The 26,789-nt window shown below is 36.7% G+C and overlaps 1 protein-coding gene across 4 annotated transcripts in view; it reads right to left on the bottom strand.

The window, feature by feature from the left end:
- Positions 1-9,250: 9,250 nt before the first annotated feature.
- The window catches only part of LOC105499328 (zinc finger matrin-type 1), a 47,934-nt gene continuing 30,395 nt past the window's right edge, over positions 9,251-26,789 (bottom strand). Inside the window, exons 3-7 of one of the 4 annotated variants that reach the window (XM_011771871.2) lie at positions 24,667-24,768; positions 24,413-24,587; positions 22,791-22,859; positions 13,591-13,690; positions 9,251-11,781 (exon numbers count right to left, since the gene is read on the bottom strand). In XM_011771871.2, the coding sequence (XP_011770173.1) occupies positions 10,470-11,781; positions 13,591-13,690; positions 22,791-22,859; positions 24,413-24,587; positions 24,667-24,768 (1,758 nt within the window). In that variant the 3' untranslated portion in view covers positions 9,251-10,469. The other 3 variants (XM_011771874.2, XM_071088942.1, XM_011771875.2) reach the window with 3 other exon arrangements.

Below are 26,789 nucleotides of genomic sequence, written 5' to 3'. Positions count from 1 at the left end.
GGGAAGGGATAGCATTAGGAGATATACCTAATGTAAATGACGAGTTAATGGGTGCAGCACACCAACATGGCACATGTATACATATGCAACAAACCTGCACATTGTGCACATGTACCCTAGAACTCAAAGTATAATAATAAAAAAAAGAAAAAAAGTAATCTCATTTACAACAGCCACACATAAAATTAAATACCTGGAAATTAACTTAACCAAAGAAGAAAAAGATCTCTATAATGAAAACTATAAAACACTGATGGAAGACATTGAAGAGGACACCACAAAATGAAACAAAATTTCCATGTTCATGAATTGGAGGAATCAATATTGTAAAAATGTCCATACCACCCAAAGAAATCTAGAGATTCAATGCAATCCCTATCAAAACACCGATGACATTCTTCACAGAAATAGAAAATCCTAAAATTCATGTGAACCCACGAAGTATATAGAGTATCTGAAACTATTCTAAGCAAAAGAATAAAACTGGAAGAATCACATTACCTAACTTCAAATTATCCGACAGAGCTGTAGTAACCCAAACAGCATGGTACCGGCATAAAACCAGACACACGGATCAATGGAACGGAATAGAGAACCCATAAATAAATCCACACACCTATGGTGAACTCATTTTTGACAAAGGTGACCAGGACATACTCTGAGGATAAGACTGTCTCTTCAATAAACAGTGCTGGGAAAACAGGATATCCATATACAGAAGAAAAAACTAGACCCCCATACACATATCTTTCCATATACAAAAATCAAATCAAAATGGATTAAAAACATAAATGTAAGACCTCAAACTCTGAAACTACTACAAGAAAACATTGGGGAAAATCTCCAGGACATTGGTCTTGGCAAAAATTTCTTGAGTAATACCCCAAAAACATAGGCAACCAGAGCATAAATGGACAAATGGGATCAAATCAAGTTAAAAAGCTTCTATACAGCAAAGGAAATAGTCCACAAAGTGAGGAAACAATACACAGAATGGGAGAAAATATTTGCAAACTACCCATCTGACAAGGGATCAATCACCAGAAGATATAAGAAGCTCAAACAACTCTGTAGGAAAAAACTAATAATCCAATTAAAAATGGGCACAAGATTTGAATAGACATTTTTCTAAAGACATATAAGTGGCAAACATGCATACGAAAAGGTGCTGAACAGCACTGATCATCAGATAATTCAAATAAAAACTGCAATGAGGTATCATCTTACCTCAGTTAAAATGGCTTATATCCAAAAGACAAGCAATAACAAATGCTGGTGAAGATGTGGAGAAAAGGAAACCCTGTACAATGCTTGTGGGAATTTAAATTAGTACAGCCACTATCGAGGACAATTTAGAGGTTCCTCAAAAACCTTAAAATTGAGTTTCCATATGACCCAGCAATCTCACTGCTGGGTATGTACCACAAAGAAAGGAAATCAGTATATCGAAGATATATTCCTGTCTGTCCGCAGCACTGTTTACAACAGCTAAGATTTGGAAGCAACCTAACTGTCCATCAACAGATGAATGGATAAATAAAATGTAGTACATATACACAATGGAATACTATTAAGCCATAAAAAGTATGAAAATCCGTCATTTGCAACAACATAGGTGGAAGTGGACATTGTTATGTTAAGTGAAATAAGCCAAACATCACATGTTCTCACTGATCTAAAAGTTAACACAATTGAACTCATGAACATAGAAAGTAGAAGGATGGTTACCAGTGGCTGGGAAGGGTAATGGGGGGTGCTGAGGAGGGGCAGGAATTGTTAGTAAGTTAAAAAAAAAGTAGTTAGAAAGAATGAATATAAGACCTAGTATTCAATAGCACAACAGGGTGACTACAGTAAATAATAACTTAATTGTACATTTGTAAATAACTTAAAGAGTATAATTTCACTGTCTGTAACTCAAAGGATAAATGCTTTCACTTTTGTGAAAGTTCCCTCCTAAATATTGCAAGTCTATACCTAAGAATTGTATCAATATACTCATAAAAATAGAGATTGAAATATAAATGGGCCAAACCTTTAGTGAGTCTGTGCTAATGATTTTGTTTATAGAATAGCAGATCTGTGGGGCATCATTTTTGACCTTTCCAGAGTATGATTAGTCATTCCTACTCCCAAACATGTTTTTCAAGTGCCTAACTTAAATTGAAGCTCAGAGTGAAACTTTATTGTCCCCAGGTTCTATAGGTCAATTATTAAATACTTACAGTTCTCTGATGGCCAGTGATGATGAGCATTTTTTCATGTGTCTGTTGGCTGTATGAATGTCTTCTTTTGAGAAATGTCTGTTCATATCCTTTGCCCACTTTTTGATGGGGTTGTTTGTCTTTTTCTCATAAATTTGTTTGAGTTCTTTGTAGGTTCTGGATATTAGCCCTTTGTCAGATGAGTAGATTGCAAAAATTTTCTCCCATTCTGTAGGTTGCCTGTTCACTCTGATGGTAGTTTCTTTTGCTGTGCAGAAGCTCTTTAGTTTAATGAGATCCTATTTGTCAATTTTGGCTTTTGTTGCCGTTGCTTTTGGTGTTTTAGACATGAAGTCCTTGCCCATGCCTATGTCCTGAATGGTATTACCTAGGTTTTCTTCTAGGGTTTTTATGGTATTAGGTCTAACATTTAAGTCCCTAATCCATCTTGAATTAATTTTTGTATAAGGAGTAAGGAAAGGATCCAGTTTCAGCTTTCTACTTATGGCTAGCCAATTTTCCCAGCACCATTTATTAAATAGGGAATCCTTTCCCCATTTCTTGTTTTTCTGAGGTTTGTCAAAGATCAGATGGCTGTAGATGTGTGGTTATGATTTCTGAGGACTCTGTTCTGTTCCATTGGTCTATATCTCTGTTTTGGTACCAGTACCATGCTGTTTTGGTTACTGTAGCCTTGTAGTATAGTTTGAAGTCAGGTAGCGTGATCAACAGAGAAATGCAAATCAAAACCACAATGAGATACCATCTCACACCAGTTAGAATGGCAATCATTAAAGTCAGGAAACAACAGATGCTGGAGAGGATGTGGAGAAATAGGAACACTTTTACACTGTTGGTGGGATTGTAAACTAGTTCAACCATTATGGAAAGCAGTATGGTGATTCCTCAAGGATCTAGAACTAGAAGTACCATATGACCCAGCCATCCCATTACTGGGTATATACCCAAAGGATTATAAATCATGCTGCTATAAAGACACATGCACACATATGTTTATTGCGGCACTATTCGCAATAGCAAAGACTTGGAATCAACCCAAATGTCCATCAGTGACAGACTGGATTAAGAAAATGTGGCACATATACACCATGGAATACTATGCAGCCATCAAAAAGGATGAGTTTATGTCCTTTGTAGGGACATGGATGCAGCTGGAAACCATCATTCTCAGCAAACTATTGCAAGAACAGAAAACCAAACACCTCATGTTCTCACTCATAGGTGGGAACTGAACAATGAGACCATTTGGACTTGGGAAGGGGAACATCACACACCGGGGCCTATCACGGGGAGGGGGGAGGGGGAAGGGGGGAGGGATTGCATTGGGAGTTATACCTGATGTAAATGACGAGTTGATGGGTGCTGACGAGTTGATGGGTGCAGCACGCCAACATGGCACAGGTATACATATGTAACAAACCTGCACGTTATCCACATGTACCCTAGAACTTAAAGTATAATAAAAAAAAATAAGTAAATAAATACAGTTTTTTAAATCCTCTTTGGTCTCAATTAAAAGTAACAGGAAACTTGGGTTTGTAATGAAATTATTAGGTTTCTTTTCATCTGAAGACTATCTCTTTCCTTTAATGACAGCATGATCTTAGTTTGCCTTTCTTAATTTTGGACATTGTGGAAATGAAACAGGGCTTTGCTTTTCCCAGATCCTGCCTCTCAGTTTGAATTTTTCCAGGCATCCATGACCAAGCCTAGCATTTCAGAGTCTGGTCAAGAGAACTTCATAGTCTCTCCCATCTGTCTGTTACTTCCAGTTCTCTCTGACACCCTCTTAGTTCCTAGTGTCACATTTGGATTCCAATACAGATCCTGTGTTTGGTCTCCTTTTCTGCCCACCCTTCCATCTTCACACTAACTTTTTAAATGAACACATTACAGTCATTAAGACTACCAGAGACAATTCAGTTCAACTTTCTCTCATTTTTTTCTGCTCATAAATTCTCAGTGATTCCAGTCTTATCCTGGTTTGTGCTGCTATAGCAGAATACCTTAGACTGGGTAATTTATAAAGAGCAGAAATTTATTTCTTACAGTTATAGAGTCTAGGAAGTCCAAGAGTAAGGCACTGGAAGATTTGGTGTTTGGTAAGGGCTCAATCTCTGCTTCCAAGAGGGTGCTTGAATGCTGCATCCTCCAAAGGAGATGAACAATACTCTTCTCATGGTAGAAGAGCAGAATAGAGCAAACCCATTCCCATAAGCCCTTTTTATTGTGAACATAATCCATTCCTGAGGGCAGAGCCCTCATAACCTAAACACCTCCTATTAGGCCCCACCTCCCAACTCTATTGCATTGGGGATTCAGTTTCAACATGAGTTTTGGAAGGGAAAAAAATATTCAAACCATAGCAACCCCTGTTTCCAAACAGATCAAGACTATAATCCTCTTTGTCGGTCTTCCAGGTCTACCTTATCTTCCCTTTGCATATTCTGTTATACACTCAGATTGGCTGTTCCCTCTACAGAAAGTCCATTTTTGCTCCGTTTCCGCTCTCCCTCAACACACACACACACACACACACACACACACACACACACACACGCACACAAATGGAGCTCCTCCTGGAAAGTCTTACTGCTCTTAAGAGTTTGGCCACAAATTATCTAAGCTTTGAGGCCAATCGCACCAAGCCTCTTCCTACCTTTTTCCTTCCGTTAGAATGGACATAGTCCTTCCCTTTTCCCTTATGATACTAGTACTTCTCAGGTCAGGTTAAGTTGTGATTTGATCATAGTGGTTTAGTGGCCAGCAGGAGAGATGAGGACAGAAGCTAAGCGAGGAAACTTGTCTTGTAAGGCAGATGGCAAAATACTAGCCTCATGTAAGAAGTGGATGCTAGTCCTTAATTGGGAGAAATGGGTTGGGTTGCCAGTTTAGCAAAAAGAAAAAATAAATACAAAGATAGTTAAATTTAATTTCAAATAATGAATTTTAAAGTATAAGTTTGACTAAAGTATTACATGTAACATATTTATTACAATTAGCTCTTTATCTGAAATGCACGTTTAACTGGGCATTCTGTATCTTATTTGACAATCCTAGAGCTCAGAGGGTTCAGGTGAATGTGGGATGAAGATGAAGAGATAAGTCTCTTTATATGTCACCAAGGATGCCTTCTGACTTTCATATTTTGCCCTAAATTGTCATTCATTTTCTCAGCTTTTTTCTACAATGCATCAATGGCATCTAAAAAGTCAGCAAATTGTATATAATTGCCATTTCCCCTAATCATCTCAATTACTTATTACACTTGCATGTACATTCATTTCTACTAGTATTACTTGAAAGTTTTAACAACTGTACTGCCATAGCATGCCAGGGACGACCTACTATCAGTATTTTATTTATTACCAATGACAGAATCCTTATTGCCTGCTCTGAAAATCCCATTTTGGGGTCTGTTCCTTAGGATCACTTCTGTTATCCCGTTTTAGGTAAGGTTCTAGGGGAAAATGACTATGAGATAAAAATTCGATTGCAGACAATTTATAGGGGCATGCTCAAAAGAACCCTTGTGAATTGGTGAGGGAGGAAAGAACAGCAGAGAAAGAATCGAACTGATATAATCACAACGAAGGCCTCAGCTGATCCTATGGGGAGTTTGGGAACTGAGATGACCTTTCAAAGTTGCCCAAAATTGAACCAAGAGGTCTGGCTTTTGTCTATCTACATCATTCCATCAGTGGATGCGGGCTGCATAACCTTAGAAGAGGCAGTTACCTTCAGATAAGGGCAGTTCTCCAGAATTTGGATAAGAGAGTGCCCCTGACCCGAGAAGGTATGGCAAGGGGTGAGGAGTGGTTCTGGGCAGCATAACACAGCCTCCATTTCAACAAATTTAATTGTATCTCTGTTGGCTTTTTTATCTATTACTTTTATCGATCTTTAGTGTTTTTTTGTGTATGTGTGTTTATCTTCATTTTCCTCTTCATTTCTCTCATTACCAGTTTCTACTGTCATGTATTCCCTCCAAGTTAATCTTCACTTTTTTTTTTGTTTTTATTATTATTTCCTTAGTCCTGTCGGTTTTTGTTTCATAGCCTTCTGTTCTTTATCTCTGGGTTCTTTTTCTGATTTATACTGTTTCAAAGGTTTAAATGTTTACTTTCTTTCAGCTCATTTAGAAATACTATGTCAGTTTTTATCTGCTTTGTGTGTGCATGTTTCTGTGTGTTCATATCCTATGGGTCTTGTCTCTTAAGGTGTTACACTCACCTTTTGATGTTTATTTTGCTGTCATCATACTTTCTGGGATTTGATTTCTCTGGATTCTTCCTCCATCTGCTACTATCTGAACTTTCCTTTTCCTTTACCCACAATCTCTCTTCTCTGTTCAATTTGATTTCTGAAATAAGCAGTTCTCTTTCTGTATGTGGATTTTTTTCTTCTGGAAGAAAACAAATGCTGGCTAGTTGTGAAATCCTTAAGGGACTAGTTCACCACAGCTCTCTCTGATCTCTTGATGATTCTGTGCAGTTTTCTTACCTGTCATTCAGAACCTGTGATCACTTCTTTCAGTGTTTCAATTGCTCTCAAATCTATTTTCCCACTTTGGTGAAGAAATATTTTGGTGATATAATCAAGGGGAATTGCTTATGGTCTAATTTAGGAGAGAAGAGATTCTCAGAAATGGTTTTTAGCTTAGGCAATTAGATGGTTTTACAGAAATAAGGGAAACTAGATGAACAATTGGGAATGACAGAAGGCGGCATTCTATTTGGCTACATTGTTTGCAGCGCCTGTTAGATAATCATGTAGATAAATCAAATAAATAAATCTTTGAACTGAGAGAAAATGGTTTGCTTAGATGTCCTTTGGGAAGCCTTTTCTGAATGCCCTCTTCCCATCACATTAGGCTCATTACCTTCGCTACCCACAGCATCATTCATCACTTTGATTGAAGCCTTTATAACTTATTTTGTAATTGCCTGTTTATTGGTCCATTTCCTCTGTTGGACTGTGAGCTTTTTGAAAAACAATCTGTATTCATTCTTTTTTCAGGTTCCTTCCTGGCACAATGCTGACAGTCAGCTCTTATTTGTTCAATGCATGCACACAAGACAGTCAATTCTATTTTTTTCTACAGCTCCAATTTTTGAAAACTGTTTTCCAAATTTGCCCAGTACTTTTCCCTGTATCTTCTACCCAGTTCAGGATTTATCTCTGTAGTTAGATACTTTTAACTTGTTCCAAATATTCTCTTATATATTTGACTTAGACCATATGTGATTTTTATGTCTGGGTGAGCATATTAGTCTTTCAAATCAAACATGTAATAAAATCCTCAACATTGTTTTCACATGTATCTTAAATTATCTCCTCAAATATGTTTTTGTATTAAAATACCCAAATGTAGGATTTACTATTTATATCATTAAATTTCATCTTAGTGAATTCAACACTTAATTCCAGAAGTGGAGATCATTTGGGATCCTACACATAAACATCTTGACTTACATATACTCTCACCTCTAAGTGCTCAAAGGCAGAAAGAAGTTGGGAGCATAACAAATGTGCCAAAGTTGGGCTCCAGACCCTTTCCCCACCTTCAACCAGAAAATTATGTATTTAGGTTAATGTAAAATTTGTTTTATAGTGAGGTTAATGTCACATTTATTTTTGGCAAAAAATTGTTTTAAAACTTTTGAAAACCACTTTTCTAGAGCAAGTCACTGGTGCATGTCCCTAAACTGTAATCAATACCACATCCTTTTCTGTCTACTCAACCCATCAATAATTTAAATGGTTTTGATTTTTAAAGTTTGCATGACTTATCTACTATAGATAACAAATGGGTGGATAATTTTTATGAATCATTGTATCTATTTTTAAAAGATCAGAGTAATTTTTTATCTTAGTGAATATTCTTATATCGTTTTGAATCCTCTCCAACTTTAAACACAAACTTCTATGAAAGAATTCGTCAATTTAACAGATGTTGGCAATTCAATTTATCTTATCTTGCACTTTGTGAAAAGGTGCTGCAGTTCTTGGTGTGCTCAAAAATGGTAACTGGCCAATTTGTGCTTGGTGATTCGCAGTCTATGTATTCTACTCTAGTTCTTATTTCCCCTCTCCTTTCACCAATACAACAAATGTGTTTAAAATGGGGGATGATATTGTAGCATAAAATAATCTTACAAGTCTCATGGAAGAAAATTTGATTTGGGAACCATCTAATTCCACTTAGGACTATTTTTTCAACTAAGTATACACCCAATTAATCATATTATGCTTCAGCTCACACTTACTATTTTACTTAAATTGCGAAGAACAAAAACAGTTATTAAATGCCTTGCCCAAATGCAGACATGTCACCTATTAAATGCCTTGCCTAAATGTAGATATGTCACCATTTAGATTTATTTTGTTATCTTTAAAAAATAGAGACAGGATCTCACTATGCTGCCCAGGCAGTTCTTGAACTCCTGGACTCAAGTGATTCTTCTGCCCCAGCCACCCAAAGTGCTGGGATTATAGGCATGAGTCACTGTGTGGAGCATAAATTTATTTTTTGTTAGGATTAACACAAAGAGAATACAAAGCCTATTTTTTCATATTCCTGGTGATTCCGAGTTGGATTCTGGAATCACAGTGCAACTGAGACCAGAATCCTGGAATTTGCATTCACAGGCCATTGCACTTTCTACTATCCCATTGTGATCCTCAAATACTTAGTGGTACTGCTCACAAATAAAGGGAGCACCAGTGTAAAAAATCTGTCAAAATCAAAAAATTCAAAGGTAACACCCTCTGGTCCTCTACCACTTACAAATTCTTCCTCCTTCGGTTTCAAGTATCTAACTGGTCACATTTTCCTAACCTTAAACTGAGTTTGAGACTCAATATCAGCTTCTATGAGATAAGATGTAGAAAATATAAAATTATTACAATTTCACAGTGTGATCTCCCCAGAGGTATTAAGTGCCAAGTGTTTAATTATTGCCCCTCCAACTCCCAAAATAATAATTTTGGATGGGAAATGATCATTTACATAAAACAATATGTAGAAATTAAAACACTTTAATATAAACATTTCCAGAATATAGACTGACTTTTTATATCAGTACTTTTTGAGAGCTTTTTAAAACTATATATCATCTAAGTTTATTATAGACTGTTTCATTTTTCCACTTTCAGAACTAGAAAATGCAAAAATACACTGCAAATTAGATTTAACAAAGAAAAAATCACTTTAAGTTATTTCATACATATTCCTTGGAGAAAGCTGAGACACATAAACACAGAAAAACAACAATAAAATACCACCAACACTAACACAAAACCAAGCAAAGAATTGATTTTGTAATGCTTGGTAATTCTGTCCTTTAAAATAAATTATCTCTCATGAGTAAATAATTCACTATCACAGCAATTTGATGAGCAGAAGTAGAGACAACTTCATTTAGGGAAATTACATTATATGTGAGATATGTGAGAAACATTTAATAATGTTTTTTCTAAGAAAATGAAGGAAAGTAACTTGAGGAAAAGGCATATTGAATACTTTTACTTCACTTGGCTTTTTTAGAGATTTAAAGTAGCCATCCACCTAGAAAAATTCCAATAACATGAATTTTATAAAACCAAACTTTTTTTTTCTTCAACTTTGAAGGAACAAAACTAAAAAGTTGAAAATCCTACAGTAGATTCATCCCAAATCACTGTCTCTTCTGTCTTAAGTAGGTTTCTTTTTCTCTTAAGTTCTTGTGTTCTCATGTTAGTGTTGTTCAGAGGCTAGGTTTAGGCTTTTTGTTGTTGTTGTTGTTTCTTCAATTAAATTTCAAGTTTTCTTAAATAGCTTTCCTGAAGTGACACTGACGTGTCCACCTCTCCTTTTCTTCATCTGATCTTCTTGCTTTTGTCTAAGTCCAGTTTCTTGAGACTGATTTCCTCAATTAATCCTTGGGCAAACAAAACTAAAAGTTCAATACCCAAGAGTAGACTCATTCCAAAACATAGATTCTTGTCTTTTCTTTAACAGGTTACCTTTTCTCTTATGTTGTCCTTGAGTTCTTATGTTCTTTCTCAGAGGTTAAGTTTAGGCTTTTTTTTCCTCCTTTTAATTCAATTTAAAATTTTATACAAAAACTAAGTGTCCTGAAGTGACACTGACTGTATCTACCTCTCCTTTCCTTCATCGGATGTTCCTGTCTTTTTCTAAATCCATATTGTTTTTTTTTTTTTTTTTTTTCAATTCAACCTTGGGTAAACAAAACTAAATATTCAAAATCCAAGAATAGACTCATCCCAAAGCATTTCCTCTTCTGTCCTTTCTTCAACAGATTTCTTTTTCTCTTTCCTGTGCTTACGTTCTTCTTTCTCAGAGGGTACATTATGGCTTTTTTTCTTTTTTCGATGCTTAAGCTTTCCTGAACTGACCCTGACTCTATCCCCCTCTCTTTTCCTTTGTCTGATGCTCTTGTCTTTGTCTAAATCTGTATCTTCATAACTCTTTTTCCTTTTATGTTTGGACATCTCTTTCTCTGGCCTTTCTTTGCCTTCTTCCAGGTGTCGTTTTCTCTTCTGATGTTTCCGTTTATGACCTGCTTGATGGTCAGTAGTATTGTTTTCTGAGGAGAGGTGCTTGTAAACTTCAGATTCTACACTGTATGAGCCAGAGTTATTTTCTTGCTGATTAAGGCTCAAGGGTACTGGTTTTTCTGGGAAACAGTCTCTGGTGAGTTGCCAGTAGCTAACAGAATCTAGTCTCTGTTTGCTGTCATGAGCTGGTAAGCAATGAGGTAACTGGTTTTCCACTACTTGTGAAATACTGTATGGTCCTGAATAGGTCTGGAAAGTCTCATATGGGAGCTTTTGCTCCAACATTCTGTGTCTGGGTCTGACATCAACCATTTCTCTGTTCTTATGTATTTCTACAGAGCTATCTCCTATCTTTCTGAAACAAGTTTTTGGCTCTAGTCCTCTGGCTTTCTGCACTTTTATGTAATCTTCAAGTTCATCTTGGAAAGAATCATATGTCCTTTTTGAATGGGTTGGTAACCACTGAGGTAATTGGCTTTCCACTGGTAAAATATGGTATGGTCGTTGGTAGGTCTGGGAAGCCTCATGTGAAAATCTTTGCTCGCACATTCTGGATCTGGGTCCAGAATCAACCATTTCTCTGTACCCACGAGTATCCACAGAGTTCTCTCTCACCTTTCTGAAACAAGTCTTTGGATCTAGTCCTCTGGCTTTCTGTACTTTGATGTAATCTTCAAGTTCATCTTGGAAAGAGTCATATGTCTTCTTTGAATGAGGTAACTGCTTTTCCACTGCTTGTGAAATATTGTATGGTGCTGGGTATGTTCGGAAAGTCTCAAATGGGAGTCTTTGTTCAAATATTCTATGTCTGGGTCTGGAATCGACCACTTCTCTGTATCTGTGGGTTTCCAAAGAACTCTCTTCCATCTTTCTGAAACAAGTCTTGGGCTCTAGTCCTCTGGCTTTCTGCATATTGATGTAATCTGCACACTCATTTTGGTAAGAGTCTTGTGTCTTCCTTGAATTCTTCACTAGATTGATAACAATGGATTCTCTGTAAAGAAGACAGTAGAAAATTCTTATTAGATTGTTTTATTCTAAGTATTTTCTTTGCTCTTAAAAGTATTAGTCTGAAAAAAGAAAAACAACAAATACCCAAATTTTAAAAACCTACTTCATTATAAAAGCTATAAATTGTGAATTTTTATGCCAAAAAAGCAGCATGGACAGTGAGAACCTACCTCATTATAAAGCCATAAATCATGACTTTTTATGCCCCCAAAAAGGAGCATGGACAATGATATATCTCCCAGGTACCTCACAATTTTTATGCAAAAAAAAAAAAAAAAAAGGAAATTTCCTCAGGCCCAGGATGAAAGGGAAGAAGGGTATAAAGTAGCAGATATATCTGATGTTGTCGTAGCACTAAAAATATTAAGGCAAGTTGCAATGTATGGGTAGGGAATAATAATATTTAATGTCCTGAGAGATGCTCTGATTTGAATGTTATATCATTTTTAAAGTTTTCATTAATTCCTTATATATATATCTTATAAATGTGATAGGTGTTTATTCTGTAATATTGAGATTTTTAAAAATCTAAATTATAAATCTAGCCAGGTGTGGTGTGTGTGCCTGTATTCCCAGCTACTGAGGCTGAAGCAGGAGGATCTCTTGAGCCCAGGAGTTTGAGGCTGTACTGCACTATGATGGAACCTGTGAATAGCCACTGGACTCCATCCTGGGCAAGATAGCAGGAACCCATCTATGAAAAAAAGGAATGTAAATTTAGGTTAATTGGGTAAGTCAGACAATTTAGCTTCTAAATATTCAGATACAAATAATAGAAATATTTTCTACTACAATAAAACAATGTAACAGAAAGAATATGTCTTGATTTTATTTTATTCATTTTATTTTATTTATTTTCTTGAGACAGGGTCTCACTCTGTTGCCCAGGTTAGAGTGCAGTGGTGTGATCATGGTTCACTGCAGCCTCAACATCCTGGACTCAAGTAGTCCTCCTACCTTAGCTACCCAAGTAGCTGTGATGATGGGTACATGCCACGAAACCTGGCTAATTTTTCTTTTTTCTTGGGTACAGGTAAGGTCTCACTATGTTGCCCAGACTTGACCTCAAACTCCTTGGCTCTTCCTCCCACAGTGCTGGGATTATAGGCACGAGTCACCAGACCTGACTCTATGTCTTGACTTTAAAAGCATCAATACAAAGATAAATAGTCAAATACCCTCTGCTACCTGAACTACCCAATCTCCAACTGTCCATTCAATTCTCCTCTCCTTGAAATAACAGAACAAAATGGACTAAATATTTATTGAACTCCTACTATGTGCCAGGGCAGGCACCTTACACATATTATATTTCCTCATAACAATCTTATATAAGAACTGACCAAAGTTACACACTTGGTAGAAAAATGGATCTGGTATTCTAATCCAGGTCCATCTGATAGCAAGACCTTTGTTCTTAACCACTATACAGCACTGGAAAAATGGTGACTGGATCACTGAATCCCTGGAACCAAGCTAACCTTCCAGAAATTCTCTGAATTTGTGTGATTAGTGTGAGAGTGATCCTTTAGCATCTCTCCAAAGAACACTGCTCTCTAGTCAGGAGGGTTGCCAGTTAGCCAGCTTTGCCAGTACACTATCATTACTAGAACTAAAACTAGAACTCCCTGAGGGACACTAGTATGCAACATGTTGCGAATATTACCAACCACATCCAGGTTTAACTCATAGGGACATGAATGCCTAAGAAGTTTGTAAAATACATTGAAGAGTGCTTGACTAGAAGCTCTGGTCTTTAGCATCATAGGAAAATTTTAGCAAAAATACTTACTTAATTTGATGTTCACTTCCTTGCATATGGGACCGGAACATATCTAAAGATGTAAAAGCAATACTACAAATATGGCAAACATAGGTTCTCATACTAAATGCTGAAAAAACAAAGAGTTCAAGTTAAGAAGGTCAGTATACATTTAAAATCACATAATGTTAGAACTGGACAAGAATTTATTAGAGACCATCTACTTGACATTTTCCAATAAAGATGGGGCCCAGAGAGGTCAAATGACTTTGTCAAAGTCACAGAGCAAGTTAGTAGTAGTGTTAGCCTCTCAGAGCCACGCCTCTTAATTGAATGCCCACAATTCTTTTCACTACACCACACTGCTTCTCTAGCTTAACTTCTTCCCTAAGAATCTGCTATCTGTCTACTGACTGTTGCTACATGGAGGTGCAACAGACACCTGAAATTTAGCATGGCCAACCAACCTTTGCCTCTGAATCTCTTAACCAACCTCTTTTTGTTTGCCCCAACTCTGTTTCCACCCAACCAAAACCTGAAACGTCCCAAAACATTAAAAACAAATAAAGGCAAATTTTTTACTCTCTTACCTGAGATCACTGCAGTGCCTTAGTTACCAAAAGTAATTTCCACAGATTTTAGAAAGGAGAGAGGTTCAGTGAGCCCCACTCTCAGGATAAAAGCTGAAAGCAAAATTCTAAAACAAAACTACTAGTTACCACTTCAAAAGAGTCAAAAACTATACACTAGCAACTATATAGTAACTAGCACACTATTCTGCTTCATAGGTAGAATTAGAAGCAAGGGATACATTAATTTTTTAAAAATCTCATCATCTTCCACTTTATCTTTGATCAGAAAAAGCAAATTAATACATTTCATAAGCCAAATATAAAATCATTCTGACCCTAGGGAGGAGGAAATAAATTGGTACCTGCAAAGACTTTAGGGACAACAATGGTAATCTTCTTTTAAACCAAAAGGTCACCTAATCATTTAAAAGAAGCTAAATTAATTATTATCAAGTATACTGGCCTTGTCTGAGCAAAGACTATTCATAGAAACAGAAGACTGCTTGCAAGGGGAAAGAAAGATGCTGACTTTGAAGAACGTGAGGTTGCACACTACTGACTATTGCGGGCCTAGGAAAACTCAGCAGGTTATGTCAAAATCTGAATGAAATGATCCCTCAAAACTATCCTTTTCTATGCTCTAATTTCATGTGTACTAAGTCACTTTCTGATTATAATTGGTTTTTCATATTCTTTGATACCAACAAAAGGATACCCTGGATGACAGACATCAAGAAAAACTAGGAAATGGAAATATGTATCTCCTCTTACCATAAATCAATAACAGAATGACAATATAATAACTTAAAGTACAATGTTTCCCAGACTTCTGGGAAACCACCTAGGGTGTCAGTTAAAAATATAGATTCCCAGGCTCTCCCCTGGAGAACATGATTCAATGCTTCTGGGGCAGGGACAAGAAATTTCTATGATCACAAATATGGCAAATGATTATCATAGGCTTTGTGAGAAACATATTAAAGTAGTATCTTTCCAGTTAGTTTTTTATCAGCCACTTTCAAGTTTGTGGTTACTGAGTCCCTGATTTGAGGCTGATCAACTTGAAGATATTAGACTTCTTGCAAAGCTAAGGACTAAACCCAGGAGAGGACATATTCACAACAACCTCTTTCAGGAAATTCTTACCATCTTTTACAGGTGCTGGAACTTAGGCTCAGATTAACTTTGCCAATACCATATATTTTGAGGGCACCCAAGTTGTGCAAGATAAGCAGGAGTCCTGGTTTCCTCTGGATTAGTGTTTCTCAATGCTGGTTACACATTAGAATCATATGGAAAAATTTAAAAATATTGATGTTACAGCTCCATATCAGACCAATTAAATCAGAATCTCTAGGAGTGGAATCAGGCATCCTTACTTTTTGAAAGCTTTACTTATGATTTAACTGTGCAGCCACTGTTGAGCACTTGCCCTAGATCAAGCTTGTCCAACCTGTAGCCCACAGGCCACATGTGGCCCAGGGTGGCTGTGAATGTGACTCAACACAAATTCACAAACATTCTTAAAACATTATGAGATTTTTATGTGATTTTTTAAACTCATCAGTTATTGTTAGCATTAGTGTATTTTATGTGTGGCCCAAGATAATTCTTCCAGTGTGGCCCATGGAAGCCAAAAGATTGGACAACTCTACCCTAGATTATTGGGCCAATAATCTTCATTATGACTATAAACTCAGATTATATTTCAGAGTTTTTACATATTTATTTAATGCTTATAAAGTATACTGTATATAGTGTTCTCCTCAGTTCCTGCTTTCTCTACAAGTTACATCAGAAATAATATTCTAATAGAGGTAATACAGAGGTTTAGAAGAGCTGCCAGTCATGTATTAAAGATCCAGAGGGGCATTTCTAGAACTGTAGTCTGATTACCATTACCTTAGCCCCTGGCTTTTTCACATATTGATGTTCTTTATCTTTTTATAGGATTCAGATATTTCAGAAAATGATATATAAAAGTTGCGTAAACCCTTTCTGTGAAGATATGAAACCTATTCATGGCCCCAAGGTCAGAATTCCTGATTGAATCCTCCTGGGGCCTGCCTCCATTCTGTTTCTTATACTCTTCACTCTTTTATTCCAGAGACTACTCCACAGTTCTGTTCTGTTCTTGGCTGTTCTGCTCTCAGCCCTTCTAGGATTCGTTGTTTCTGAGTTCACCCAGAAACTCAGGCTCCTTTACAGCTTGTACCTTTCAGAATCTTCACTAACCTAAAACTTGTGGGGCCTCCTCTTCCCCTAATCATACCCCTATCTCATAAGTCTCTGAACTAAGGTCTTTGTTTTCAAAGTATAAATTGGGAAAATGCATGTCTAATACTATTTTCAATCTTGACTCCATATAAAAATCACTTAGGGAGTTAAAAAAGAGAAAACAAAACACGAATGTTAAATTCCCAGAGACAGTAATTTAATTGATTGGAGGGATGGCCTGAGCAATGGGAGGTCTAAAAGCTCCTCACATGATTCTAATTAGTCAAGGTTGAGAACCACTGGTCTAACATCTTAAATGGGGAAAAGCCAATTGAGAGCTGCACATAATCAAAACTGCAGCTATCAGAAAGAATAGCTAATGGATGCTGGGCTTCATATCTAGGTGATGGGATGATCTGTGCAGCAAAACCACCATGGCAAACATTTACTTATATAACAAACCTGCACATCTGCACATGTACCCATGAACTTAATATAAAAGTTGGAAAAAAACTGCATGTGAATATGGAATTTATGTTATAAAGAAAAATAGAAAACGTCCAATTTACCTATTTTAAAATTATGACAGGACAAAATATTTTTACAAACCTAACATTTGTTACAAACCTATTGTGTGATGGGTACTATATATACTACTTCAGTTAATTATTATTCAATCCTGTAGAGTTACATTATTTTCATTTTATACCAGAGGAATCTGTAGTGCAACTTGGCAAGTGACTATATCTCCAAATCTATGTTTATCCCTCTATACAACACTGCCTCTCAATAAACAATTTGCAAATATGAATTGAGAAAAAATTATGTCCTCATTACCATATAAAGCACTAAGAAGGATACTGCAGAATAAAATATAATCCTTTGTCTCAGGGAAGCTAATTCCCTTGAGGGGCTATAACTGATGCAATTGTCAATGAACAGTAAAGCCTATGAGAAATCAGAGAAAGGAGAGAATACAAAGAACCAGAACAGTAAGGGAAGTTGTGATGGATCTTTGAGGACAGAAAGGATTTGAATTTGTAAGAAAGCAGGTAAGGGCATTTCTGGGGATGAAAATAATTTCCTGTATGGCAGAGATAGAAATGAGCACAATATGTTGAATCCAAATAATCGGTTTAACAAACACTGAATACCTTTGTGGCACCAAGCATCAGGTTAGATGCCAGGGATACAAGATAAATAAAACAGCCAAGTTGTTCACAAATCCAGTGTGAGAAAGATACATGAACAAAATATTTCAGTCTCACTTGGTAAAAGTAAGAGAGGTATGTTTAAGAGGTATGCAAGCACAAAGAAGCAGGAGCACTTAGCATACTATGGGGGTCTGAAAAAGGCTACTGGAAGAGATAATGTCTTAGCTAAACTTGGAGGGATGATGAATAGTTAACCTGAAAAGAGTTGAGAAGAGTGTTTTAGGGACAAAAATTCATGAAAATAGCATAGAAGTGCTTACACGAACTTCTTAAACTTTGGAATTGTTGTAGAGTAAAACATAAGGGAAAGAGATGGGAAGAGGCAAAATGGGTCAAAGAAAGACTTATATGTTATGCTAAGGAGCCCGAATTTTTTATTCTGTGCTTTGGGAAACCTCAAAGTGTATTAAGTGACGTGGTTGGTCAATTGTGTGTTTTAGATGAGTCTCTTCTGTGGCTGCAATACAAAGGATTAATTTAAGAAGAGTAAGCCTAGAAGTAAGGAGATCAGGCAAGACATAATGAAAACATGGACTAGATAGGTCTCAGTAGGGGTAGAGAGAAGCAGGGAGATTGGCATAACATTTAACTTTAAAACTGGCAAAAGTTAGTGACGGAATGAATGTTAGGGATAGTGGAGAGGAGAGAATCTAGAGAAGTCTAAAATAATTCCCAGAAACCTAATTTGGTAAGTGGGTGGGTGGTGATCCCATTAACTGAAATTGGAACTTCAGATGTATGTGTTGTTTTAATGGGTGGGAGAGTAGGCAATGGTGAATAGTGTAAGTTTGAACACAGGATCTAAGATATCTACAAAACTTTCATGTAAAGGTGTCCAACAGGTAGTTATATACAGGAGTATGAAAGGCAGAAGATAGGTCAGAGAGATTTTGGAGATGTCAGAACATGCGGGTGGATAGTCAAAATAATCAGACTGGATGAAATCTCCTGAAGATAATGTATAGGTGGGCACAGGAATAGCAACATACTGATAAAACCCTGGAGAATGCCATTCTTTAAAGAAAGATGGTGGAAAAAGATGAGCCTATGAAAAGTCCACCAAAGCAAAGGACAGCAAATTATAAGAATGAACAGGAGAGAGTGATGTCAAAGGAGCTAAATAAAGATGCTCATTGGACTTACAAATTTAGAAGTCACTTTGGCACTGTGAGCAGTAGTCACAGTGAGGTGGTAGACTGGTGGTGTGAAGGCTGAGGGAAGAAGTGCCAACAAATGGCAGTGAGTTGAGTAAATAATAAGTGAAGACAGTAAGAGTGGACTACATTTAAAAAAAAAAACTTGGTTAAGAAGGGAAGGGGAGAATGTAGTAGTTAAAGGAAAACTCAGGGTTACAGGAGGGTTTGGTTAAACCAAGATACTTGGTAGTAATCCACATCTGAGGGCCAAATTTTTCTCGATGAAATCACAAAGGAGCTTGTCTGAGAAGTGTGAGGAGAAGGAATGTAGAGCAGGGGAAGAGAGTCTTGAAGAATGATACAGGTTTAAAATTGTCGCTAAGGGGAAAGTGAAGGAAAAAGAAACAGATTAAGTAGGACTAAAGGCCCAAAGAGGTTAGCTACCAAGACTCTGAAAACATACCCAATCTCTAGGTACCAAGACTCTGAAAACATACCCAATCTCTATACTTTATAATTTTCCATAGCATCACTCAGTAGGCTTTATGCAGAAGTAGAAAATGTAGAGGGTGGAACTGATCCAGGGATGAAATCCTGCTACTAGGGAGTGAAAGAATAACAATGAGGTACAAGTAAAGCTTTCCAGAAGGTTGTTACAGCATTAAGGTGTGAGGTGATGGTAGTAGAAATGTAATGAAGGGCTACAGAAAGGAGAAATAGTTCTAAGATTTGCTAATGGATAGAATATAGATAATCAGGTAGTCAAAGATACCCTCAAAGAGTCAAGTGTAGGTGAATAATAAACATTGGAACTACTAGCAAAGACAGAAAATTTGGGAAATTCAAGTTGATTGTAGAGATTATTAATTCCGTTTCAGGTATGTTGAGTTACAGGTGAAGGTGAGGCATCTAAGTGCAATAATGGGGCCAAAAATTAGTAAGATAAACAAAACGAATACAATAAATAAAAAATACATACATACTTTAGTTCCATATCGTTATGGTAGCCATTCCTGTGCTAATAAGATCTGAGCTGGATGAGGGATATGAAGAAAGCAGTGAGAATGATGAAGAAAAAGAGAAAGATTAGATATGGGAGAAACATATATAAACAACAGCAGATGGAGAGGAAGGCAGACAGTAGAAAATGGGTGATGAGTGAAACAGTTAAGGTGGCATATGTTAAATTATTACCACTTGCTCACTTGTAATGAGGGCATCTGCTGTTACTGTTCTTTGAAATTCTCATTAGCTAATTAAAATTCTCCAGGTATTTTTAAATGTTCAAATGTTTACTACTCTCAAAATGAAAGAGCCAAGGCAGGGTTGAAAATATGCTGAGCTCTTGCTTCAGAGGCTAATGTAAAGTGATTCCAATGACTGGATAAAATTATGCTGATGATCATCCCCTCTCCTCCACCATCAGATGAGAATTTCACCAAAATCCTTCTTTCCTCATTCTAATAACATTAAAACTTCAGAGTGCCAAAACGGCCCTCCCCATTTAGAAGTGACAGGAGTGCACACACTTCTCATAGTTAAAACTCAGTTCAAATTTACCTAATGCTACAAAATTAGAAGCCACTTATTTCAGATACACTCAACCTAGCAACGGGAAAAATACCTTAGCAAGTGAAAGTTGTCATTTCTCTGAACATATACTCCTATTTTCAGAAACCCTATCACTTGCATTTCTACACTTGCCTAAATCAACATTCTTCATAATACTAGATAAAAACACGTATCTCTATGTAACTTGCTGGGATATGCTGAATCACACTAAGTAGAAACCTGAAAGAGTAGAAAACAGGATAAACACTCAACAAATAAAGAAAATTAATAGTTCTCTGATACATATATTAAGCTAATCTCTATTGAAGTGGGCCTATTTCTGTGCCAGTTTCTATCTATAGCACTGGAAATACAGATGAATTAGATGAAGTCCCTTGCCTCAAACACCATACATTCTCATTGGAGACAGACACAGGAAGAGATAATTAGAAATGCAGGTTAAGGAAGCACATAAGATTAACCTTGAAGTAAGTGAATGAGTGTGAGTTAGCCAGGAGAAGTGTTATGGGGATATTCCAGACAAAGTGGCAGCATGAAAGAGGACATAGACACAAAAAACAGGGTAATAGTTTCTGGAAACCATATGTGGTTTGCAGGTACTGACCCACATAGATCATGCCAGGAAGTAGCAGGGGATAAGCCTGGAGAAGGCAGGCAGAAACAAGATGGTGGAGAGCTATGAAGCTTAGATTTTATATTTAGAAGATGAAGGAACAATGAAGGGTTTTAAAGAAGGGGAATGACATGGAAATACTTACACTTTAAATGAAACACTCTAGTGGTTAAATTGGGGGTGGGTTTGGGGAAACAAAACTGGAGACAGAAAGAGTAGTTAGGAGGTTGTGGCAATCGCTTCTCAAAACTTATTCAGTACAAATCACCTACAGATCTTGTTACAATGCAGATTCTGATTCCGTAGGTCTGCAGTGGGGCCTGAGAGTCTTTGTTCTAACAAGTTCCCAGGTGATGCCAATGGTGTTGATCCACAACCCACACTCTGAGTAGTAAACCTCTAGGAAAGATCTTGAGGACCTGAACTAATGTGGGAAGTGTAGGGCTGGAGAGAAGGGGAGAGTAGTATTCAGGAGGTAAAAGAGTCACAGCTTGGTGCTTCATTAGATACACGAAGTGAAGAAGGTGGTGTTTGGGGGTTCATAGTTACTTGCCGGTTTCTACTTTGAATGACTAGGTGGATGTGAAATGGCTATGAGGCATCCAGGTGAAGCAGTAGCTGCCTTTTGGATATGTGAATCTAGTGCTTGACAGAAAGGTCATAAGTATACAGATGAGAAATGAAACCAGGGAAATAGAAATTGTGTTTGCAGAGTAAGGTCAAGAATGAAACCATGGGAATACCTACATCTAGGTAATGAATAAAACAAGAGTCCATAGAGAAAAAAGAAACAGCAATAGAGAAGAACCAGAGCATAAAGAGTTACATATGACAAAGAATAGAGTTTCAAGGAGGAGAGAAGAATGAACATTTTCATATGAAGGAGAAAGGCTGGGTAAAGAAAGAACTGAAAAATAATAGTAAGTGGAGGAAAAGAAGTGGGTGGAAGAGAGAATATGAAAGGGGAATAAAATACACTAGTAGTGAGAAGGTGCCTGTGGGGGGAAAAATGAAAAAAAAAATATGGTTAGAAGAGCAAGTGGATCACTCCAGTCAGGATCAGTCTCTTTACTGTGCCTGAATTCTTGCCACTCTTTCTTAGCTCCAAGCCCTTTGGTTCACCCTTTCTTCTTCCCACTTCTATCCACTGAAAATCATCTAAATATATGAAGATTTTTCTGGACCATTATGCTTCACTCATCTAGTTAACAAAAAAATGTACACAAAAAGGCTTCTGTTGGCTCTTTCAGTGAAGTATTATTAACCTAACTAGTTTACACGCTCGCTCCTTTAGGGAAATGTATTCCCAAGACTGACTAGCCTAGCACCAAAGAGACACTTAAAACATACTTAGTAAAAAATGATATAACCACATGATATTAATTTAAAATGCTTCCTTATGTATGTACCTAAAGATCCTTATTTACCTAAAATAACATGAAACCATGAGAATTCCTATATTTGATACTAAAATCGACAGGGGTCATCTAAACCATTCAGGTTCTCATTTCCTAGGAAATGAACAGATCAAGTTAGATGGACTTGAAAGTCCTTATAAAACGCTATGATTCCATGAATACTATCAACCTCTCACTCAATAAGAGTAAAATGGTATGCAAATAAGCTAGTATGCTTTATAAAATACAAACTTCCTATAAAAAAGTTTTGGGATAATTTTATGTTTACCATTTGCATTTGATTTTGCTGGAAGAGATTTCTCTCTTATTTTGTCTACAAATGTCTCCCTGGCTTCATTTTTTTTGTTTTTTTTTTTCCCCAACATAATGTTGTTAGGTCATTAATGGACTATTAAAGGAAGCAGGATAGAGCTTGCAAAATTTGTTTGGATTACTCAAACCCAAATCACTGCTGGGAGAGGAAGGCATAGTCTTGTCTTTAATCCCACCTGGAGGAGGCTTGACAGGAAGGGGCTTCAGGAAGGTTGACTCTGCAGAAGTAGTAAGAGGCACTCCTGCTGAAATAGTTGTAATAAGAAGGGATAAACACATTTTCAGATATTAGAACTGCATTTATTGTAAAGTACTAGGGAAATTTAGAATTCTCTAAAAACCCACTCCCTGGACTCTTTTTTTCAACAGATAGCTGCTGGATAAAGCTTCTAAAGTAAAAAAAAAAAAACAACTTCCTTCTGTGAGAATGGAAATGTGAATATGAATTTGTCACCAAGTTTGATATGAGAAGGAAGAAGTATTCTGTATTAGGCATTGCCTAACTATATTCATATAAAAAATCAGTGAAAGTATGATAGCCATCTTACGATTCTTTGAAAATAGTGAGGATAAAACATATACTAACTTCTAAGTTAGTCTTTCTTGAGTAACAAAGTAAGGCATCTATTCACTCTACATTTGTGATGTTTGCATCAGAATAAAATCGATGCAGTTGTTTAAGGCTATAAAACTATACATGTTCCTACAATTCCAGTATTTCATAGCTCTTTTATTTATCCTCCTCTCTGAGCCCAAGTTGATAAATCTTGGGACTGAAGATAAAAGTTTTATAAGATGTTTTTTCTTTTAGGGCACACTGATGCTATCTTATCTTTTGAATGACAGGCCGAAAAAATGTATAAAAATTAGAGACTAAATTAAAAAAAAACAATTCTGGCTTCATTTATTAAGAAAATAAAAGTTTTAATAACATATCTCGTGGCATTGACTTTGCTGGGTGACTATGAGTTCAAAATTGATGTATCATGGTGAATTTTCCATGCCAGGCATGCCTTAGTCCTAAAGTGCTGAAGCTACAAAGAATGTGGTAAATTATTTATTACAGAGGGTTAATCATCATTTTTTGTTCTAGCACATGCATTTATAAAAATACAGGTTGGGTTTTCCAGGGTATACTCTGACATCTTGGGTAACTTTGAGTCAGTTTTCTCATATGTGCTGGTGACCCAACATCACTGGAAGAAGGAAAGACGCAATGTTTTATAATTCCCTGTTTCTTTAGGATTTAACATAAAATAAGTACTCAGTAACTAACTGATGATGCTAGTAGTACTTTATATTCATAGGAAGAAAGAAATAGGCTGTCATAACAGAAAGAGTCAGTAACTTTTTTTGCCTACTGTTAGTAGGAAACACATAATTATATTATGGTGAAGACATTGATTTGAACACTCATATGAGATGTTTTGGAAAATACGCAAAAAAGATACCAAGGGGAAGAAGTAAAAAGTGAAGATTTTATTATTTGATTAGAAATGGACAGAGCTCCAGCTGCTTACTGTTGTTTCTTTATAGCAGTATAGCAAATCACTTGCTTTTGTTTCAATTTGGTGAACTGAAAAGGAGAGGTCATAACATTTCTTAAAAATCAACTAGCAATTAAAATCTCCATACTAAATAACAAAGACAGAAACAGAGATTAACTGGGAAGAAGAATAATAATCAAGTTATTTCAACTGGGGTGAAAGTCTCCCCCAATAAAAAGGATATGGCAGAGTTAGACAAAACATGATAGGTAGATCCTTCATTGAATATCAGGAGGTGAATGGAACCTTACCCATCTCTGGTTGAAATCCTGATGGAGATGTCTGATCATGTTCCTCCATTAATTGCTTCAGTTTTTTAGCATGGACCTGTCCCACATAGTGAGACTGAGCAATAAATGGAGAGCTAAACATCATGTTGCAGAGATCACAAAATTTATTTTTGTCGACTCCTTCATACCCATGCACCTGAAATAGGCACAATCTTGTTAGAAAGATTCAATAACTCAAAGTTTAGAATTACACAATACCGACACACATCACTCACCTGAAAATTCTCAACATGCATCTTCATTTTCTTACCAAGCACTTCATTTTGTTCCCCATGCATTTGAAAATAAAAACTAACATTTTGAGCATGTTTTTCACCCTGAAAAAAGATATAATATGACTTTGTTTATTCAATAAAAGAGTCATTCAAAATTTACACCTTTCTGAATTTGAGGATGGCACTCATGTGTGTTAATATATTTAGTCAAACTTGGAGCAGACTCACATGATTTCAAATCTCTGTCAGTTAAAATGAAAATAATGCTAAATTTACAAGCTAACAACTTTTAGATTCTTGTTTTTGAAATGGATTCCTAGTTGCTGCCCAATATCAAATACCTTCTTTTTACTTAGTTACAGATCTTGAGCAATGTACCCAGCTAAAAGACTATGTTTTTCAGCCTTCCTTTCAGCAAGATGTATCCACGTAACTAGATTCTGGTCAATAAGATATAATTTGAAGTGTTATGTGGAACTTCTGGGAAGCCTCCTTAAATGACTGGGCCATAATCCCTTATTCTACCCTTCTTCCTTGCTGCTTTTGGAATTAAGATACAAAGGATGGAGTTCCAATAGTCATCTTTGGACCATGTTGGACATTGAGGAGGAAAACCAGTTCATCAGAGCAGAAAGACAGAAAATGCCTGCTGAGCGTGGTGGCTCATGCCTGTAATCCCAGCACTTTGGGAGGCCGAGGTGGGTGGATCACAAGGTCAGGAGTTCAAGACCAGCCTGACCAACATGGTGAAACTCCGTCTCTACTAAAAATACAAAAATTAGCCGGGCATGGTGGTATGCATCTGTAATCCCAGCTACTCAGGAAGCTGAGGCAGGAGAATCACTTGAACCCAGGAGGCAGAGGTTGCAGCGAGTCGAGATTGCACCACTGCACTCCAGTCTAGGCAACAGAGTGAGACTTTGTCTCAAAAAAAAAAAAAAAAAAAAAAAAAAAAAAAAAGGCCTAGGTCCCTAATAATGTTATAAAGCTGTCATATCAGCCCTCTACTACCTACCTTACAAATTCTTCTATGTGAGAAAAGAAATCCTCCTGGGTTTAAGAGACATTAGAAACAATCTCTAACAAATATATAACCAAATATGTAAGAATAACTAAGATGTTGGTGTAGGGGGAAGGGAAACTAACATTTCTTGAGCACATAATGTGAGATAATCACTCTCTCTACAGAATTTTATTTATTTTTAAAATTATATTTTTCCATAAGTTATTAGGGTGCAGGTGGCATTTGGTTACATGAGTGAGTTCTTTAGTGGTGATTTGTGAGATTTTAGTGCACCCAGCACCCAAGCAGTATACACTGCACCATATTTGTAGTCTTTTATCCCTCTTCCCCCCAAGTCCCCAAAGTCCATTGTATCATTCTTATGCCTTGCATCCTCGTAGCTTAGCTCCCACATATCAGAGAGAACATACGATATTTGATTTTCCATTCCTGAGTTACTTCACTTAGAATAATAGTCTCCAATCTCATCCAGATAACTGCAAATGCTGTTCATTTATTCATTTTTATGGCTGAGTAGTATTCCAGTGTATATATACCACAGTTTCTTTATCCACTCATTGATTGATGGGCATTTGGGTTGGTTCCACGCTTTTGCAATTGTGAATTGTGCTGCTATAAACATGCGTATGCAAGTATCTTTTTCAAATACTGACTTATTTTCCTCTGGGTAGACAGCCAGTAGTGGGATTGCTGGATGAAATGATAGTTCTACTTTTAGTTCTTTAAGGAATCTCCACAATGCTTTCCACAGTGGCCGTACTAGTTTACATTCCCCCCAGCAGCGTTAGAAGTGTTCCCTGTTCACCACATCCACACCAACACTACTGTTTTTTGATTTTTTGATTATGGCCATTCTTGCAGGAGTAAGGTGGTATCCATGTCCTTAGCCCACTTTTTGATGGGATTGTTTATTTGCTTCTTACTGATTTGAGTTTGTTGTAGATTCTGAATATTAGTCCTTTGTCAGATGTACAGATTGTGAAGATCTTCTCCAACTCTGTAGGTTGTCTGTTTACTCTGCTGACTGTTCCTTTTGGTGTGCAAAAGCTCTTTAGTTTAATTAGGTCCCAGCTATTTATCTTTGTTTTTATTGCATTTG

The sequence above is a fragment of the Macaca nemestrina genome, chromosome X (genome assembly GCF_043159975.1).
Source record: "Macaca nemestrina isolate mMacNem1 chromosome X, mMacNem.hap1, whole genome shotgun sequence".
Classification (NCBI taxonomy): domain Eukaryota; kingdom Metazoa; phylum Chordata; class Mammalia; order Primates; family Cercopithecidae; genus Macaca; species Macaca nemestrina.
Note: the sequence above shows the minus strand (reverse complement) of the source record. Positions and strands in the feature narration are given on the sequence as shown.